The following is a 19426-nucleotide window of genomic DNA, read 5'->3' as shown; positions in this document are numbered from 1 at the left end:
TATGTGCTCCCTCTGCCCAGCCTGCGTCTCCATGCAGCCAATCTCCCAATGGTTAAGTCTTCCATCAGCATGAATCTTAACCAGAATTAATGTTATGAGATTTAACATAAGAACACAGAGAAGCCATGTTGGATCAGGCCAGCAGCCCATCCAGTCCAACACTCTGTGTCACACAGGGGCCAAAAACCAGGTGTCATCAGGAGGTCCACCAGTGGGGCCAGAACTCCAGAAGCCCTCCTACTGTGACTCCCCAAGCGCTAAGAATACAGAGCATCACTGCCCCGGACAGAGTGTTCCCTCTACCCTGTTTCCCCGAAAATAAGACCTACCCCAAAAATAAGCCCTAGCAGGATTTCTATGCATTTGTGGTATAAGCCCTGTGTGTGTCTTCTTGAGAAAAAATAAATATAAGACAGTGTCTTATTTTCGGGAAAACACGGTATACCTTGTGACTAACAGCCACTCATAGACCTCTACTCCATATGTTTATCCAATCCCCTCTTGAAGCTCTCTATGCTTGTAGCTGCCACCACTTCCAGTCGCGGTGAATTCCACATGTTAATTACTCTTTGGGTGAAGAAGGACTTTCTTTTAACTGTTCTAAACCTACTAATTTTAGTAAAAACGTAGTATCTCCAGGTCCATCCTAGCCAGGCTTCTCAGATGAATACTGTGGCTGATGGTATGAGAAGCCACTGAAATATAATCTGTATTTTTAAATACTGGTTTTGTTTGATTTTAGTTTATGCCAATAAAGGTACTGACTGACTGACTGACATTTTAGTTTCATCCCAGTCCTTTTTTCATGGCAGAATAATAATTATCGTATGGTAGTGGGTCTAATATAGCCAGGAGATCCCAAGATAAACCAGGTTTATTTTCAGGCAGAGAGAACTGTGACTGGTCCACGGTCACACAGCTGGCTTCAAGTGGAGGAGTGGGGAACTGAACCCTGTTCTCCAGATTAGAGTCCACCACTCTTAACCATGGATGGCAGATCCCAGAGTATATACAGGGGGGAGCTGCTACTTGACCTTTTGATTTGTGGGATCCCACGACCATGCCCTGTGCCTGAATTGTAGATCTGAATCCAAAGGGGGAGTGCTAGCCTATCCAAAACAAATTGTACATCTAATCCTGGATTAGCAGATTAACCCCCCCAAAAAAACTTTTGTCTTTATTGGATTAAGCTTCAGTTTGTTAGTTCCCACCCAATTCATCGCCTGTGCCTAGATACATCCTTCCTAGAATGTGATGAAAATTGGAGAAAGAGATCTGGGCATCGCAAAAGGTACCCCTCAGAACTGGTGGAGATGGGGAGCAAGAATGATGCTGCTGAGTCTTGGAACAGGATGCAGCTAGAACAGACGCCGAAGACGGACGATTGGTTGGGGTGGAGAATTGTGCTGGTGTATCAGTGGAAGACAAAGCCTCCTTCCACAGTGCAGCCCTGAACCTCGAGGTTCTGTCACTTCTTGCTTTTGGCGTGAACTGTTGGCATGCTCCACAGGCAGCACCATTGTGTTCCTCACTCAAACACAAAAGACAACGTTCATGCTCATCTGAGTGTGGCGTTTTAGTGGCACAGCAGGAACACTGTTTAAATAACACCTTTTGAGACTTGTCTATAGGCAACCAGATGAACAATATGAGGTAAACACCAGGACCTAAGGACTCTTCCTCTCAGGCCTTCCCTTCTTTCTATTTGTTGTTTTTCTCTTTCTCTCTTCTTTTTTTAAACAAACCCAAGTCCAGAGCTGAAGTATTCGAAGAAAAACTCAGACGAACAAAGAGAACAGCTAAGTAATGACAGAAATGAGTGAGATAATCACAGCGAACCAGAAAGATACCAACTCCATTGGCAGCTCAGGTGGAACAGGGGCACCACTCCCTCAGGGCATGTGACTCTTTGGGTGGGAAAACGCATCACAACAGCTCAGAGAGGGAAGTTTTAAGCTGGGACAAAACCTATCTCTACAACAGGCCTACTCATGCTGCACAGTCCTAATGTGGGAATGCACAGAAGACTGAAGATGAAGCTTGAACAGTCAAAAGAGTGACACACAAATGTATTTCCCACTTTTCGTTGCCCTAAATAAAATGAACTGACGTGGCAGAAGAGACAATACAGAATCACCAAAGCACTGAAATTTGTTATGGAATGTTGACTCAGGAAGGAAGTGTGTTTGGGTGTTGCGGATGTGGATGCACTTACCTCAAGCATATTATAAATGATGTAGAGTTTGATGACAGATTGTCCCCTTATCAGGTGGTACATCATGGAATAGTCAACATAGTGCATCATGAAGTAGCAGATCACCAATATAACGCCTTTGAAAATATCACACACCTGAGCAGGTTGCAGTAATCGCTGGTCACTGAAATGCATCAAGGAGACAAAATAACTGCAATTGGCAAACTATAGCCACATACTGCCAATATGAAATTCTTTACTCCAAGAAAACAATGGTGCATCAAAGCCTTCTGTTACAAAGCTACACTGGCCTTTAATGGCATCAGTTCTGCACTGCCTGGCTTCCAGATAACCTCTCACACCTAGAACTGGTGGCTTCCTCGTGGAACTCTCGCATGAGCCTCTTTCACAATAAGAAACAGAAAATGATGTTAAAAGTGATTTGAATGCAAGCAAAATGTTTTGGCACATCCAAGGCATGATCAGCAGGTAGATGCTTAACAACATTTCAATCGCGGCATGTTTAGCTCAGATTTGGGAAGCCAAAGTAATTTACCCACAGTTACGTTTGAAATGTGACGTTGGGGGAGAGTTTTACAGATACAAGTAAAGGTTTCCCTTGCTCAAAAGCCAGTCGAATCCAACTCTAGGGTTGCGGTGCTCACCTCCGTTTCCAAGCTGAAGAGCCAGCGCTGTCCAGAGACGTTTCCATGGTCATGTGGCCAGCATGACTAGACGCCAAGGCGCACAGAATGCTGTTACCTTCCCACCAAAGCGGTACCTATTTATCTACTTGCAATTTCTTGCTTTCAAACTGCTAGGCTGGCAGGAGCTGGGACCAGAGATGGGAGCTCACACCGTCATACGGCACACTCGGGTCTTGAACTGCTGAACTACTGACCTTCCGGTCTGCAGTTCAGCGCCACCAAAAAAGACAAATCAGTGGATTCTAGATCAAACCAAGCCTGAACTCTCCCTAAAAGCTAAAATGACTAAACTGAGGATATTGTACTTTGGTCACATTAAGAGAAGACGAAACTCACTGGAAAAGACAATCCTGCTAAGAAAAGGCAGCAGGAAAATAGGAAGGCCCGACATGAGATGGAGTGACTCAATCAAGGAAGCCCTCAGTTTGCAAGGTTATTAACAACAGAACGTTTTGGAGGACATTAATTCACAGGGTTGCCTAAGTCAGGGGCGACTTTACAGCATTTAACAGACACACAGGGAAGTAGCTGTGGTGGTTAAATATTCTGAGGGCGTATCCTAAGCAGGGGCTCTGTTTTAAGAAATCTGGAAACTGAGGCTGGAGACATATAGAGGTCCTACAAATTAATGCAACTGACATAATTATTCTTTTGGCATCTTCATGCCAGTTGCACCCTGTTTGGTCCCTGCGTTCCCCGTTTTGCCTGTGGCTGAATTTAACAGCTATTTGACCAATTGCAGCTAACTGGGTGCATGTTATGCTCCTCACACCCCCAACCCCCTCAACATCCCCCCCACCCCCAAGCTAGAGACGATGTATATTAGCCTGGCTCTTCCAGTGTGGGCACTGCAGTATTTCACTTGCACAGAAGACTACAAAAGCCTATGGAGGAGTGAAAGCCCTTGCTGTTTCATCCATTTTCTTCTTCTCCTTCTGCAAGGAGCATTTGGCACTGTTTACTACTTCTAAATTAAACTGAGTCATTTCGTTGCTTAAATGTTTACATATGAACAGTGTCCACTTATACTTGGCCTTAATTAAGAAACTATGTGAAAGACAAGACTCTAATATGGCACAGAGAGCCATCTGCCCTGCTTATATTAACCCTCTGCAAGGCTACATTAAACTTTCTGTTCTCCTTTTTAACCAAGGGGAAAAAAGGGGAAGGGAAAAAACTTGAACCTAAAACATAGAATCTAGAACCTGACAAAGGTTAGTCAAATGTAAGAAAGGGGGCCAATATTAAAAACTTAATGAAGGAAACATATAAAAATACATGTATTTATTAATCACAAATTTTAAAATTATATAAGGGCCCAATCATACGTTATGTATAAATAACAAACGATAAAACACAAGGGCTTATAAATCTGACCTGATGCGTTTCGGCCTACATAGGCCTTCCTCAGAGGAATGCGCCAGGTAGGGTTGCCAAGTGAGAAATGAGCTGGAGCGGGGGACTCCCGGCTGGCAGCTGGAGCATGCGCGCGCCGCATCCATGTCACCCGGAAGTGACACGGGCACACCAGGCACGCTGGGGGCGGGGGCACGACCATCCGAGGGAAAACCATAGTTTTCCCTCGGATGACCGTGGCCCCGCCCCCAGCACGCCCGCGTCACTTCCGGGCGACGTGCACGTTGGGGTGGAGTTCCCCCCAGGGCCCGATCCGCCGCTGGTGGGGAACGGGCCTCTGGGGCGGGGATTTCCCCGCCCCCCGGGGGGACTTGCCAAGCCTAGCGTCAGGTCAGATTTATATGCCTTTGTGTTTTATCATTTGTTATTTATACATAACGTATGATTGGGCCCTTATATGATTTTAAAATTTGTGATTAATAAATACATGTATTTTTATATGTTTCCTTCATTAAGTTTTTAATATTGGCCTCCTTTTTAACCAAACCACAGCATGGATAACACAGGACAGGTGGTTCATCTATGTCTATATTCCATAAATGTGTGAATACATTTATCAATAGACTTCACTATAAATTTATTCAATTAAAATTTGACTTGACCATACCTACGCAAGAAATATATGAATGAAATCCTTTGAGGCTGGAAGTGTTAACAGCAAGTCGACGACATTGTTAGTAATGTTTTTTTCGTTAAAAGCCAAAGATGAATGCAAAGGATGACTCCGCAGACAGTCATAAAGGTGCAAAAACTGCTACACTCTCATCTCGTTTAGCATTTCAGCGTATGATCCTGCCTTTTACTAGGGAAGAACACTTTTTTCATCAGATGCATTTTCCAGCTTTAAAAATGTATTATAAAATTTTAAATTAAATTAGTTTAAATTAGTTGTAGACATTATTTTAGTTATACAGTTCAGTGTTCATCTCCACTTGGTTTCAAAGGAGAGACAGTGTGGTGCAGTGGTTAGTGCACTAGACTAGGATCTAAGGAGATCTAGGTTCAAATCTACCCTCTGCTCTAAAACTTGCGAGGTGTCCCTGGGCCAGATACTTTCTCTCCCCCCTCACAGCTTACCTCATGGGATTTGGGTGACAATAAAATGGGAAAGAGAACCATGTATGCTGCTCTGAGGACCATGACGGAAGGAAGAGATTAAAGTATACTAGACAGAACAAACCCACTTTGGTTGTAAATTTTTCCCACTTCTACCAAACTGTTATGAAACTTATAGGGAGCACAGCCCTCGCCTGAGGGCTTTTCCCTGCCAAAATTCAGACAGGAGAAAGAGTCCTTGTTTTACAGCCAGTTAAAACTCTCAGTTCAACGGGCTAGTGTTTGAGAACCCAAGAGAACAGGTAGTGGGTACAAAACAGTACAATAAAAATGAAAGTGCATCCTTCCATAGTTATACACAAATGGGAATACATTGTCAAGTCCAAAGTCAGTTGGTGGCAAAGTCTATTTTAAAACAGGAGTGGAGTATGGAAACAAGAAGAATTGTGCAAATATACCCGGATCACAATTGGCAAGTTCTCTCCCACCCGAGAGACATGGAGTTGGATCCAGTCAGTTTTTCCATTGGTGAAAAGGGGAGAAGGGTGGACCTTTTGACTGTCAAAACAGTTCTGCTGGGGCCATGGGACCTGCATGCACACAAGCCATGTGGGACAAGGGCAAGGAATGAACCACTGAATACTTACCGTAAAGGGTCCTTCTCCTCTGAGGAATGGAGGACATTGTGATGGGCGATTCCCACCATCTAACCAGTTTTTTTCAACTTCCTGTCTCTTGCCTGTGGGAGTCACCCTCTTCAGTTCTGGTAAAATCAAAAGCAGTTAGGCTATAATGTCAACTCTAGGAAAGAGAACACATGGACAAGAACAGAGCAATAACGCAGACAAGAAAAAAAACAGGCAAATAATATGACTGAGACAAGAAGTATAACTAGTTGACAATGACTTCGGGAGGGACAAGATGTCCCCCTTTCTTCAGAGGAGAAGGACCCTTCACGGTAAGTATCCAATGGTCTGTTCTCCCTCTGAGGCGGAGGACATCTTGATGGGACCTCCCAGAGCAATGTCCTCAGTTTTGGGGTGGGTCATCATCATTTTCACTTAGGATGCGTTGCAGCACTCTTCTGCTGAAGGCAGCATCTGCCGAATTATAAGTATTGATCTTGTAGTGTCTAATAAATGCGGAGAGAGATGACCAGGTTGCTGCATGCAAACTTCCTCAACTGTTGCCTCCCTTGCGAATGCGACATTGTTGGCAGCACTCCTGACTGAATGGGCTGTAATTCCAACAGGGATAGGAAACTTGTGGATTTTATAGGCCTCTACAATGCATGTTTTGAGTATGCTACTAATGGCCGACTTGGATAACCTTTCTCCTGTGTTAGGTGGAGATATGAACAAGAATAGCATGACAGTTTTCCTAATGTGGCTGGTTTAACAAATAAATGTCTTGAGAGGTCTTCCGATGTCGAGGGTGTGCCCTTTGATGCTATGGGTTTGGCGGAAGAATGGAAGACATATATCTTGAGTTCTATGGGGGGCAGAATTGACTTCAGGCATGAAGGTAGGATCTGGTCAAAGTAACAACTTGTCTTAATGAAATATGCAAAGTTCAGGTTTAACTGAAAGCAAGCCTAGCTTGGAGACTTTTCTGGTGGATGTGGCAGCCGGAAGAAGAAGTGTCTTCATCCTCAGCTGTTTCTATTAGACTTCCCTCAGTGGCTTGAATGATGGCTTGGTAAGTGCCGAGAGAACTGTGCCGAGTAGCTTCCATGCAGGTAACCTATAGCAGGCCTCTCAAAGCCATGCTTTGGAGGAAATGCTGCCTGTGAGGATGTCACAAAATGCTTGTGCCTTTCAGCTGGTTGTGGATGCCAGATGGATCCCTGATATAGCATGGCCGGTGACACTGGTAACCTCCAGGGGTGTGCTATCGACATCTCCTGTAGGGCCGAAAACCATGGTCAGCATGGGCAGAACAGGGCCACCAGAATGGCATCTACTGGTTGTTCTTTGATCTTCCTGAGTACCTCGGGAATAATCAGTATGGGTGGAAAAGGCGAATAACAGGGTCTTTGGCTACGGAGAGGTGAGAGTGTCCGTTGTCTCTGCCTTGGGGTGAAAGAATCTTCTGTAAAATCTGTTGCGGTGGTGATCTTTTGGGGATGCAAAGAGATCTATCTGCAGTAGGTCAAAGTACCTGGTGATCTACAGGAACAAATCCTTCTTGAGGGATCACTCTCCCTCATAGAATCGTAGAGCTGGAAGGAACCTCCAGGGTCATCTAGTCCAACCCCCTGCACAATACAGGAAATTCACAAATACCTTCCTTCACACCCCCAGTAACCGCTGTTTCATGCCCAGAAGATGACAAAAAACCTCCAGGATCTCCAGCCAAACTGGCCGGGAGAAAAATTGCTTCCTGACCCCAACATGGCGGTCAGCATTTTCCCGGGCATGTGAAAAAGGGCCATAAGAACTAAGCACTGATGCAACTCTTCCTGCCCTCCCTCTCATGATCTGCCTAAGTTCACACAATCAGCATTGCTAACAGATGGCCATCTAGCCTCTGTCTGAAAACTTCCAAAGGAGAGCCCACTTCCTGACAGTTCGAACAGTTCCCCAATGGAAGCCTGTTCCAAAAAAAAAAAAGTATCCAAACCACATTTTACCAATTTGTCAACAAGGATATAATGTGGAACCTTATCAAAAGCCTTACTGAAATCAAGATAAACATCCTACAGCATTCCCCTGATCCAGCAAGGTAGTAACTTACTAAAAAAAAAAAAAGGTTAATCTAACATGACTTCATGAACCACTTGTCTGAATCACTTGCCTGCTCAGCCAGTCTGCTCAATTATTTGAAATCCTTTTATGTGTTCTGTCTGAATTGGTGTCAGATTTTTCTCTGCCTAGTGAATTACCTTTATTGCCTCCTTGTGTAGGGTGGACGACCTCCCCCCCCCCCCGCTTGTTTATGAACGTTTTGGCTGATATGCTGTCCGTCCTCACTAGGATGTGAAAATGAGCTATCTGAGGCTGGAATTGTCTTAATACGAGATCTGTGGCTTTCAACTCCAGAATGCTGATGCTCAGTTTCATTTCTGGGCCACCAACCTTGAACTGGTTTGTTGTCGTGTCACCCCTCCCCAATAAGATGGCATTTATAAAGATCTGTCTTATCTCTGACATCCAACATATCTTACCTTGGAGTAAGTTAGACCTCTTTGTCCACCACAGCAGGCTGATCTTTACTGGGTTTGAGACTGGAAAGGCCTTACCAGTTTGTCGCAGGTGTAGTCATCCCCTCTGGATTGAGTCTATGCATGATATCAGTAGACCCATAAGTTTGGTCAGGGTCATCAAGGTAGTGGATCTGCTCATGATCATGGATTCAACATCTCTCTGATTTCTGTGCCTTCTGGACTGGCAAAGACAAGCAATTGACTTTTGTATTGATGATGACACCTGGAAGCTCTAGCTGTTGTACTGGGTTCAATGAGTTCATCTGCAGGTTTATGATGAAACTGTGAATTTGTAGACATTGAATGGTCATCTTCATATTTGCTGATGATTTGACTCTGGGGCTGGACGTGATCAGTAAGTTGTCTGAATAAAGATGTATGTGGATCCCCAGTTCTCTTAATATGACAATTGATCAGAACCCTGGAAAAAGACTCCCGGAGCAGTTGAGAGATTAAACGGGACCACCTTGAATTGACAGAGATCCTCCCCAATGCAGAAGCAGAGATATCTCCTGTGCCTTGAAAGAATTGGAATGTGCAGGTATGCCTCCATAAGATGTATGGACGTGAGGAACTCTCTGGTTGTAGGGATTCTGCAATGGATCAGTGTGTTTTCATCCTGAAACGTAGCAATTTGACCGACTTGTTGAGGAAGTTTAAAATCCATGATGGCCCTCCAGTACCCATTCTTTATGGCACAGTAAAGAAGACAGAATAAAAACTCTGCATCTTTTCTTTGGAGGTGGCACAGGCTCGATAGTGAGAAGATGTTGGGCTGCCTGGGCGATCCTGAGGCATTTTTCTGGTCTCTTGGAATGAAGCGTTCAGGTGGAGGATTGGAAAATTCTATTGCATAACCCTTGGTGACTAACTCCACAGTCCAGAGGTCTGCTTGAGACTGGATCCAGACTTCTTTGAAGTGGTTGAGGAGATGTCATGCTTTGAGGTGCTTTCCATGAGTCAATCTTCTCTAATCAATAAATGCTTTAAAGCACTCAATTGGAATTAAGTCCTCGCCGGGTGATTTACCACTGGGTGTGGATTCGATCAATGAGCTCACCTCACGCTCTGTTACCTCTGGCCAATGTGGTAGTGCGGAAAGAGAGGGATTTACCTGGTTATTCTCAAAATCACAACTAAAAACTTTGGCAAAACGGGCAAACCAGGTCTCAGCTGTCACGAGTGGTGCCTTGATCATCTTCTGATATCAGCTTGAAGGACTGCAGGATTGGCTGTTCCCGCATAAGAGCTGCCTCCATGAGGCATTTGTAGCTGTGTAAAACGGCTGCCATCATTAGCCGAAAGGCTCGAACCAGCTTCGGGCCCTGGTGTTTTTCGCACGCTTTCCCTCTCCTTGCAACCAGGGGTTGGCCGCAGCTGCTGAGGGAAGCCAACTGTGTGCCTTGCTGCTTTCCCCGGCAGTCTCCCTTGTGCCTGACATTAAGAACAGACAGGTTTCTCCCTCTGACAGCAATCCATTGCTGCCATCCTTCTGTGCCATAACTGGAGCAGCCAAATTCTCTCGCCCTCCGTCACGGCCACAGAGTGGTCACCATTGCTAGAGTGAGCTTGACAGCTGCCCTTCGCTGCTCTCCCGGAGATCAGGGGAGGGGAGCAGTTTGGGTCAAAAGAGGGTTTAGGGGAGGGAGATAGAATAGAAAAAGCTTTTAGTGATTAAGAAAGAAGAGAGAAAAAAAGAGATTTTAGCATTGAAAAAGGCAAAGCCTATTCACTAGCTGCTCTCATTGCTGAAGCAGGAAAGAAACTGAAGAGGGTGACTCTCACAGGCAAGAGACAGGAAGTCAAAAAAATGGTTCCTGCCTCCCTGATTGGATAGTGGGAAACACCCATCAAGATGCCCTCCGCCTCAGAGGGAGAGCTAGCTGAATTGAATAAAAAAGTTTGGCTGGATCCAACCCTCATGAACACATGAAGCTGCCTTATACAGAATCAGACCCTTGGTCCATCAGAGGTTAGTATTGTCTACACAGACTGCCAGTGGCTGTCCAGGGTCTCAAGCAGAGGGGTCTTCCGCATCATCTACTGCCAAATCATTTTACCTAAAGATGCCAGAGTTTGAACCCGGGTCCTTCTGCATACCAAGCAGATGCTTTAACACTGAACCACGCCCCCTTCCCCCAAAACACACACACCCTGGTACCCTTCCTACATGCCTTGGGTTAAGCTACCAGGTGCTTAGCAGTTTTTCTAAACGAACATTGTAGGTTGCTCATCTTATGCCACCCTGCTAAAGCTTTAGGAGTGTATAAAGCTAGAAATGCCTAAAGCACTCTAAGGAGATGAATCGATCTACTAATCTATGGATCTATATGGCTAGGCTGTGACGCAGATCAAAGTTTTTCAAAAAAGCACAACACTCTGTTTTCAACAGGTTGCCACACCAGAGCTACCTTTATTATATACCTCTGTTTCAAGTAAATGCTGGACATGCATCATGTAAGAGTTCTACCTCCATCTGCTGGTTAAGAAGAACATTTACACATGCAGTAATCAGAAAACACAAGACTGTTTGAGGAACACATGACGCAACTCAAATACTATTTTAATTTAGTTTAAAGCACTGACCCAGGACAACATCTCTGAGAGGGGGAGGGATCAGTTTTGCATCTTCAAATCACCCTCCCCGTTGGCTGGTGAGGCAGTTTGGAGGGGTGTGTGTGTGTTAATATTTATTCATTCAAAAGCTTATATCTCATTCTTCCATCCAAACTGTATCCACAGGGTGGCTCACAATTAGGGTTTCCAGGTCCCCTCAGCCACTGGGGGAGGTAAGGGTGGCCAGGTCCAGGTTGGGAAACTCCTAGAGATTTTGGGGTGGAGCCTGGGGAGGACAGGGACCTCAAGTGGGGTACAGTGCCCCTCCAAAGCATCTGCCCTCCAAAGCATCCATGTTCTCCAGGGAAACTGATCTTTGTAGTCTGGAGAAGCAAACAGCAGTGAGTCCTATCTGATGTTGCAGAGATGCTTGATCAATTTACTGGTTGTTATATTTTCAATAGGCTTCCATTTTTTTGGATCCCAAGGGAGAAATCGGATACCAATTAGTCCAGCAGCACCTTAAAGATGAACAAAATTTGTGCCAGGGTAGGAGCTTTCGTGAGTCACAGTTCACTTCTTCAGATTCTTTAGCGACTCACAAAAGCTCCTCCCCTGCCACAAATTATGTCAGTCTTTAAGGTGTTAGTGGTCTCTGGCTCTTTTTCACTGCTACAGACAAACACAACTGCCCATCTAGATAAATAAATGTTATTCTTTTCTTCAAACTAGAAATGTGCTTCTTTTTCTCTTGCAGGAAGCCATGTTATTCATTAGGCTTCCAGCTGTATATGTCTTCTTTTCTGTCCTGTTGCACTTGTTTGTACATTGTTTCGAGAGACTGCCTTTTTTCTTTATCTAGCTAACAAATTAAAACATACATAATAAAATCACATCTTTAAAAACACATCCTTAAAACAATCAAACCCAGAGCTTACATATATACAAAAACATTTTTAAAAATTGGAACATGCATTGAACAAGCTGCGCTTTTATTTCAAATGTGGGTGGGAAGTTAGGTATGATCAATATTAATAAGGGGTGGAAGAATACAGATGCAAAAAGCCAACCCCCCTAGCACTCTGGATTTTATTGGTACTGCTATCAATGACTGTGCAGACGTTCTGCATCACCTGAGCAGGTCTGGCCGAGAACCTTCTTTCCCCACGTTGCTTTCACTAACAGTGCGGCCACAATGCCTAGTTACACTAATGCTGCCATCTCCTCCCACAACAGTAAGGTTGCCAGCCTCCCACCCCCCGGCCACCAGGGGGCGATTGGGGGGGTACAGCTGCTCGATCCAGGATCCTGAAGATTGGCTTATGAAGCTCAGAGAGGATAGGGACCTCAGTGGGTTACTGTCAAACTCGGACTCTTGTTTGACATATTTCTGGGGAGTGGAGGCCTGTAGAGGGAGGGAAATTTCAGAGGAGGGGGTGTAAGCGTGAGGGTGTGAGAATGGCTCTGTTGTAGTGGCAATGTAACTCAAGTTGCCTCCCTACTTAAGGATTACCTGAGTCAATGTCTGTGCTTGCCCTGCTGTCTGAAATAACGTAATGGTAGATTCACAGATGGGGGTGTATAGAGTGCAAAAGCTAGGTGGGGTGTTTGCAGTGTGTGATTGGATGGGACCGAAGGGGGGGGGGGGATTGCTTGAACTGTCCATATTTTGGGGTTTCCCGCCAGAACCTCAGTTCTGACACAGTACCTGTTTTAACTTGGCACTTCTTTATTTCTCAATAAATAAATCACTGCCAGAGAGTATTGTTGAGAGTAACTTTGCTCAAGAGTCTGACAGTTACAATGCCACAGAGACCACCTTACAAAGCATCCATTTTCCACAGGGGAACTAATCTCTGTAGTCTGGCAATAAGCTGTAATTCCAGGGGATCCCCAAGTCCCACCGGGAGGCTGGCATCCCTAGGCAGCAGGTACCTAGATAATCTAGAACCTGATCTACTATTACACTTGGCAGAAAAAGAGCTAGAAATATCTAGTCTAGTTTTGTATCATCTCAGAGAAATGGCAGTCAAGTAGTTCAAAGCATGCATCCTTAAAATGCTTCCTGCTTTGCTTGAAGCTGCTTTCAGAGGCTGCCTCATTTGATTTCTTCCTCAAACACTAATAAATTTGATAATTCATGAGTTAAATGTTTAGATGTAACCTATGTTTTAATGGCAGACTGAGAATATAATGTGTGAATTAGGTAAAGGTTTCCCTTGCTCGAAAGCCAGTCGAATCTGACTCTAGGGTTGCGGTGCTCATCTCCGTTTCCAAGCCAAAGAGCCAGCGCTGTCCAAAGACATTTCCGTGGTCATGTGTCCGGCATGACTAAACGCCAAGGTGCACAGAACACTGTTACCTTCCCACTGAAGCGGTACCTATTTATCTACTTGCAATTCCTTGCTTTCGAACTGCTAGGTTGGCAGGAGGAATGTGTGAATTACACACCTGTTGTTTAGAAACACGTACATTATCCATGTACAGTCACCGCCGGGTCAGGATTGTCCATCACACCTTGCAAGATGTAAACTCAACTGCAAACTTGAGATTGCAGTCACAGGACACATTAAGTGGGCCTTTCAGAGCAGGTTTCTTGTTAGTCTGACCATTTAAAGCATGCACAATGCACTGGAAATATTTTAAACCAGGGTGTTCCTTCCGTTTGTTTGCATTTTGATTAACAAAACTACATGCGCACACAGACAGCACGAGGACATGCCAAGAAATAGAAATCAACACCAACCTCGTTCTTAGGCTTTGCTGAGAGCTGTCTCAAAATAAAAAAAAAATACATATAAGCCAAAGTGACAAAATGCACAATGATTTACGAAGGTCATTAATTCATAGGGTCCCCACAAGTCTGAAGTAACTTGGTGGCACTTCACACGCACAATGATTGCAATATACAGAAATTTACCTTAAATATAGGTGATGTAGTGGATGAGGACACAGCAGTGTCTGTTTTTTAAAATCATCATCATAGTTTAGTATTCTATGCACAGTGTTTTTATTTTTAATGTTTTATTTTTGTCGTGTGAAAAAAGAGCCATATATTCAAGAAAAGAAAATTATATAGTATCCCGTGTGGTAGAAGAATGCTGTGATTTAATTAATAAGATTACCAGTTAAACTGTAATTTTTAACAAGAGGCAAGATTTGTTTAAAGTACAATTTCACTAGATCATTTGGCAACTATAAAAAAGTGTTCTTGATCCTCTCCATTCATATGGGCTTACAATATGCAAGGCACTGTCTTTTTGCGTATCAGCTTCTTATATTCACCTTTATATAAAATCTAGCCTGCTATAATTCTAACTACCGCAGATATTAGCAAATCTACATGAGTCATTAGGAAATCAAAACTCTAAGACACCCCCCCCCCCCCAAAAAAAGTTTCCTGCTTGGTCCCTAGAGATGTTGCTTCTCTGTTTTGCTCCTACCACGCAGGAGTCACCCCACCCCCGGCCCCCCAGTTTCATCCAAGAGTAGAACTGGAATTCTGGGGAGGACTGAAAAGCTCCAATGAAATATTTTATTTCAAAATAAGCAAAATACTTTTTTAGAATAAGGTTTGACTAACGCAAAATGTGAAACCATTTACAATGTTAGAGAGTAATTCCTGTACATACCATACATACGCAACACAACTTAATGGGACTAACTTTGTTCACAATTCATATCCTATAATCTCTGTGTTAACTCTCTCACCAAGGATATCCGCCTGTCCCCTTCTGTTTGCTCTCTTTCGCCAACAGGTAAGACTTCTTTTTGTTTCCCTTCGCAATCCCTCAGTGATCCCTCCTTCCTCCCTGATGTTTTAACTGTCCCTTTCATTTACTTTCTGTAAAGGTAAAGGTAAAGGTTCCCTTGCTCGAAAGCCAGTCGAATCAGACTTTAGGGTTGCAGTGCTCATCTCCGTTTCCAAGCCGAAGAGCCAGCGCTGTCCGAAGACGTTTCCGTGGTCATGTGGCCGGCATGACTAAACACCAAGGCGCACGGAACACTGTTACCTTCCCACCGAAGTGGTACCTATTTATCTACTTGCAATTTCTTGCTTTCGAACTGCTAGGTTGGCAGGAGCTGGAACTAGAGATGGGAGCTCATTCCATCATGCGGCACCTGGGTCTCGAACTGCTGAACTACTGACCTTCCACAGCCTGCAGTTCAGTGTCTTAACCACTTGAGCCACCACAGCTCCTTTATTTTCTGTACTCATCTAAAATTCTGGCTTTAACTTGTTTTAATGTATGTATGTTGGGTTTAATGGCTTTTAGGACGAGATTTAATTTGTATGTTTCGTTAGCCACCCTGGTGGCCATAGGAGGGCAGAAAGGCAAGGCAAAAAACTTGTTAATAAAATAAATACATAAATCCACTATTGAAGACCATGTTTATGAGCGACTGCGCTTTCATTTGTTTACTACAAAATGTGGGCATTATATGTTCCACTCCCCTCCCCTGCCTCTCTGATAACAAAAACTTAAGATAAGCATGCAAAACTAAGGGTGCAGCTGTTTATAGTTCTCCATCCTCTCTTTAATACTGGGTCTATTTGAAATACTGCTTATAGAAAACTAAGGTAGCTGCACATTTAAATTTAATAGCCATGCATAAACAGTTGATTTCATATACAAAGTTATAAAAGATGCATTTTATGTTTAGCATTGACAAGAAAGTAAGGATCGTATAATTTTAACTTTCCCCCAGCGTTTCTGCTTTTCTTCAGAAAACAGCTTCAAAATTTCCAGAAATTTTACATCCCTGTGTTCCTGGGGTTGGGTGTTTTTTGTTTTTTTCCTCACTTGATCCTCAAGACCAGGATATTTACAAGCCATGTAATAACACATAACAAGATTTCAAAACACAAACTTCCAGTAAATTAGGAAAAATTACATGGTTTGTTCGGAAATATGGATGATACCCAATCCTTAAACTTAATATGAGAACATGCTCTAATTAAACCATTTATATACATATGGGGGGGGGGGGGGATAAGCTCTATCACAGAAGATATTTGATTTCCCCCATAATCTCTTCCAATGGTCGATTCTGGAACAACTTATAAATACAAATATACCGGTTAACACGGTTGCTGGGTCCCTCTGGGCCACTGGCAGGGGGGTGGGAGTTTGGGGGAGGGCGGGACCTCAGCATGGTGTAATGCCATACAGTCCACTCTTCAAAGCAGCCATTTTCTCCAGGGGAGCTGATCTCTGTCAGCTGGAGGTCAGTCGTAAAAGCGGGGGATCCCCAGGCCCCACCTGAAGGCTGGAAACCCTAACACAGAGTCTGCCCTCCAAAGCATCCATTTTCTCCAGGGGAACTGGTCTCTGTAGTCTGGAGATGAGCTGTAATTCCAGGGGATCCCCAGGTCCCACTTGGAGGCTGGAATCTCTACCAGTTAATAATTTGATTTTTCTATCTTTTTAATAGAAAAATCTATGAGTTTGTGTGGAAATGTTATGTTAGCAGACAGGATAAAAAAAAATCAGGATTTACTCACCATGGAGAAGTCCCATGTGACATCACATTCCATCCTATAAAGGAACTGAAAGTGCTCTTCCCTTCAGTCTGATTTACAAGAAATAAAAGAGAAAGAGAGAGAGAGAAGGTTGTAATGTTGCTACTCTATGTACGTTGACCATCATGGGGAAAAAAAGAGGGAAAGTGTTTCTGAAAGTTTTTTTTTCTTCCCTCGTGTAGAACATACAGTGGCAGCAGGAAAAGTGTATTTTTTCCCTTTTGTGATGAAAGGAATGATCATTATCTGCGTAATCAAGAATTTCTGGGTCATAAATCCTAAAGCTATACCTGAAATTAGATCTAAATCCAGCAGAATCTCACATTTTCTTTTGTCAAAAGTTGGATTATGAGACACGGGGGGGAAAGGAACCCACAGAAGACTGTATTTTAATTAAGGCTTATCTTTCTCAAAAGCCTCTCTTTACCATTTCTCTGTGGAATTAGATGAATAGGAGACGTTCGTATTATTTGCTGGAAGTATCAAAGCCCTGTAGTCTCCAACAAGGACAATATTTAAAAACACAAACGATATACTGCTGCAGACAACAGTATACATGCACTTGATATGAAGGATGCAGAACTGATCCAAATAAAGGATTATACAAATTAATTTATGCCTTTGGGATTACAGTAAAGTTAACAAAACCTGTATTCAAAAATACTTAAAAGGAAGAAAATTTTGACACAAAGATAAATTAATCTTAATTAAGGATTACCTTTTCCCTGTAAGAAATAAAGTTTTTCGGGGGTGGGCGGTGGAGTCTATCATCTGCTAGCTACCATCTGTGGCTGTAATAACCCGTCCGTGACAGCAGTTAGTGTGCCATATCCTTTTGGGACACTGATCAATGTGTTTTAAATGAAACAGATGTAAACTGCCCACAGGTCACAGGGCAGGTGTCGATATAATAACTAAATGAACCTGAAAAGAACACTCAACAGTTTTCTCTGGACTGCAACTCCCCCCCCCCCACACACAAAGGTGCCTCAACACAGCTAAACAACTCAAAGTGACACAAGTTGAGCCAGCTGTTCTCCAGCCTGACTCCGTCACATGTCCACAGGGGGACTCAGAAACCGTTTTGCAGCCCCAAGAGGAGCAAAGAGCCCCCCTCCTTACCCCTTGCAATGCTCAGCTTCGGACAGCAGCGGGCTTTCTCAGGGAAGCCCTCCTATGAATGGGTGATTGTGAGTCAGGTCAAGGGACCTTGGACTCAATTTGTGGCCCCTGCATCATTTAACGAGTCCTCAAGAGTCAGCACTTCAACACAGTCACTTCTAGGCTTGCAGTAACTGCCCATCTCTGCTGGGCAATAGTCCGCTATCTAGACTAGGCAGGACTGGCGCCGTATCAGGGCTTAAGGAAGCTGGATGTGCTGAATCGGCATGCCTGATATTCTGAAGCTCTGTATTTGGTAGTGCCCTTAAATACTGAGGCAACAGAAGGCACCGGTTAAGTCTTTGTTCCATGATTTCAGTATCAAAAGACAAGCCACTAATTCTGGCACAACAGAACATGTCTTGAAACTGGGATATAGCATATATACACAGCTAGCTCAAGTGACCCAAATGGGTCTTTCGTCGAGCAGGCTTGCCAAACTCAAATTAACAAACAAACAAAAGAGTCAAATTCATACAAAGAGAAAAGGAAAGGAAACAATCCTAGCTATGAAGGAATCTCCCTAATTCTCTTTTTTGGAGGATTGGGGGGGGGGGGAGACATCCTGGCCTGAGAGATGACATGCTGAAATAAGACTCTGTGCCGGGCCCCGGGTTGTGTTCTGCACCATTCGTAGTGCTGTGAATTAAGGATTAGTGTGGACATGGAAAGGAGTTCTACACTTTTGAAGGCATAAAGTCTGAGGGAATATAATCTCTATTTTGAACAATTTAGAATAGAATAAACTAAGCGCAAAACAAAGGATGGAGATATAGGAGACAGTCTCTCTGTTGAGATATTGGAAAAAAAACAGAATGAAGGGAGGAGCACTTTTTAGTTCTACACAGAATGGAATATGATGCGGCAGCTATAGGAAGATCTTTCATACAGCTCAAACAAGTCAAAGGGAGGAATACCCACACAGAACAGGAAGAAGAAGGCAAGCAACCCATCTGCTGTCAACAGGCTTTCGTTACTTCAGCCCTTTTTAGAGTGGCATTTGGTTCGGCATACCTACGCATACGCCAGATGAATATACATTCCTTTAGCATTTTTACCCTTAAAAACATGACAAATTGACAATCCTAAAAGCAGCAGCTTTTTTTTACTACAGATAGCAAAAATGTAATTTATCATATACGCATGAAGCTGCCTTCTACTGAATCAGAACCCCTTGGTCCATCAAGGTCAGGATTGTCTGCTCAGACCAGCAGCAGTTTTCCAGGGTCTCAGGCAGAGGTCTTTCACATCTGCTGCCAGATATTTTAACTGGAGATACCGGGGACTGAACCTGGGACCTTTGGCATGCCAAGCAGATGCTCTACCACCAAGCCAGGGCCCCTCTTTTATAACATGACGCTGAAGAAAATAACCATGTAAAAGCACAAGTCAAACAAGCTGCTGATCAAGGAGAAGCAAAATATGCATCTAAGTTAAGGAGCCTAAAAGGCACAGTGCAATCCTAAGGAGAGTTACGCCCTTTTAAGCCCCTTGACTTCAAAGGACTGAGAAGGGTGCGACTCCACACAGGATGGCACTGTAAACTGACATTTTAACCTGACAATCCCATTAATGTCAATGGAAAATTTGCACCAATTTAAATATAT

General features: G+C 43.7%; 1 protein-coding gene across 1 annotated transcript in view; it reads right to left on the bottom strand.

Annotated features, from left to right (window-relative positions):
• The window catches only part of LOC107123883 (transmembrane anterior posterior transformation protein 1 homolog), a gene marked incomplete at both ends in the record, with an annotated part of 77715 nt that overhangs the window by 14414 nt on the left and 43875 nt on the right, over nt 1-19426 (bottom strand). Inside the window, 2 exons of the mRNA XM_015427226.1 lie at nt 2216-2378; nt 13881-13904. Of these exons, the coding sequence (XP_015282712.1) occupies nt 2216-2378; nt 13881-13904 (187 nt within the window). The remainder of the gene's footprint in view (nt 1-2215; nt 2379-13880; nt 13905-19426) is intronic.

This window comes from Gekko japonicus, unplaced genomic scaffold (assembly GCF_001447785.1).
Source record: "Gekko japonicus isolate JY-2015 unplaced genomic scaffold, Gekko_japonicus_V1.1 scaffold1134, whole genome shotgun sequence".
Classification (NCBI taxonomy): Eukaryota; Metazoa; Chordata; class Lepidosauria; order Squamata; family Gekkonidae; genus Gekko; species Gekko japonicus.
The sequence above is the reverse complement of the archived record's forward strand: the minus strand, read 5'-3'. Positions and strand labels throughout refer to the sequence as shown.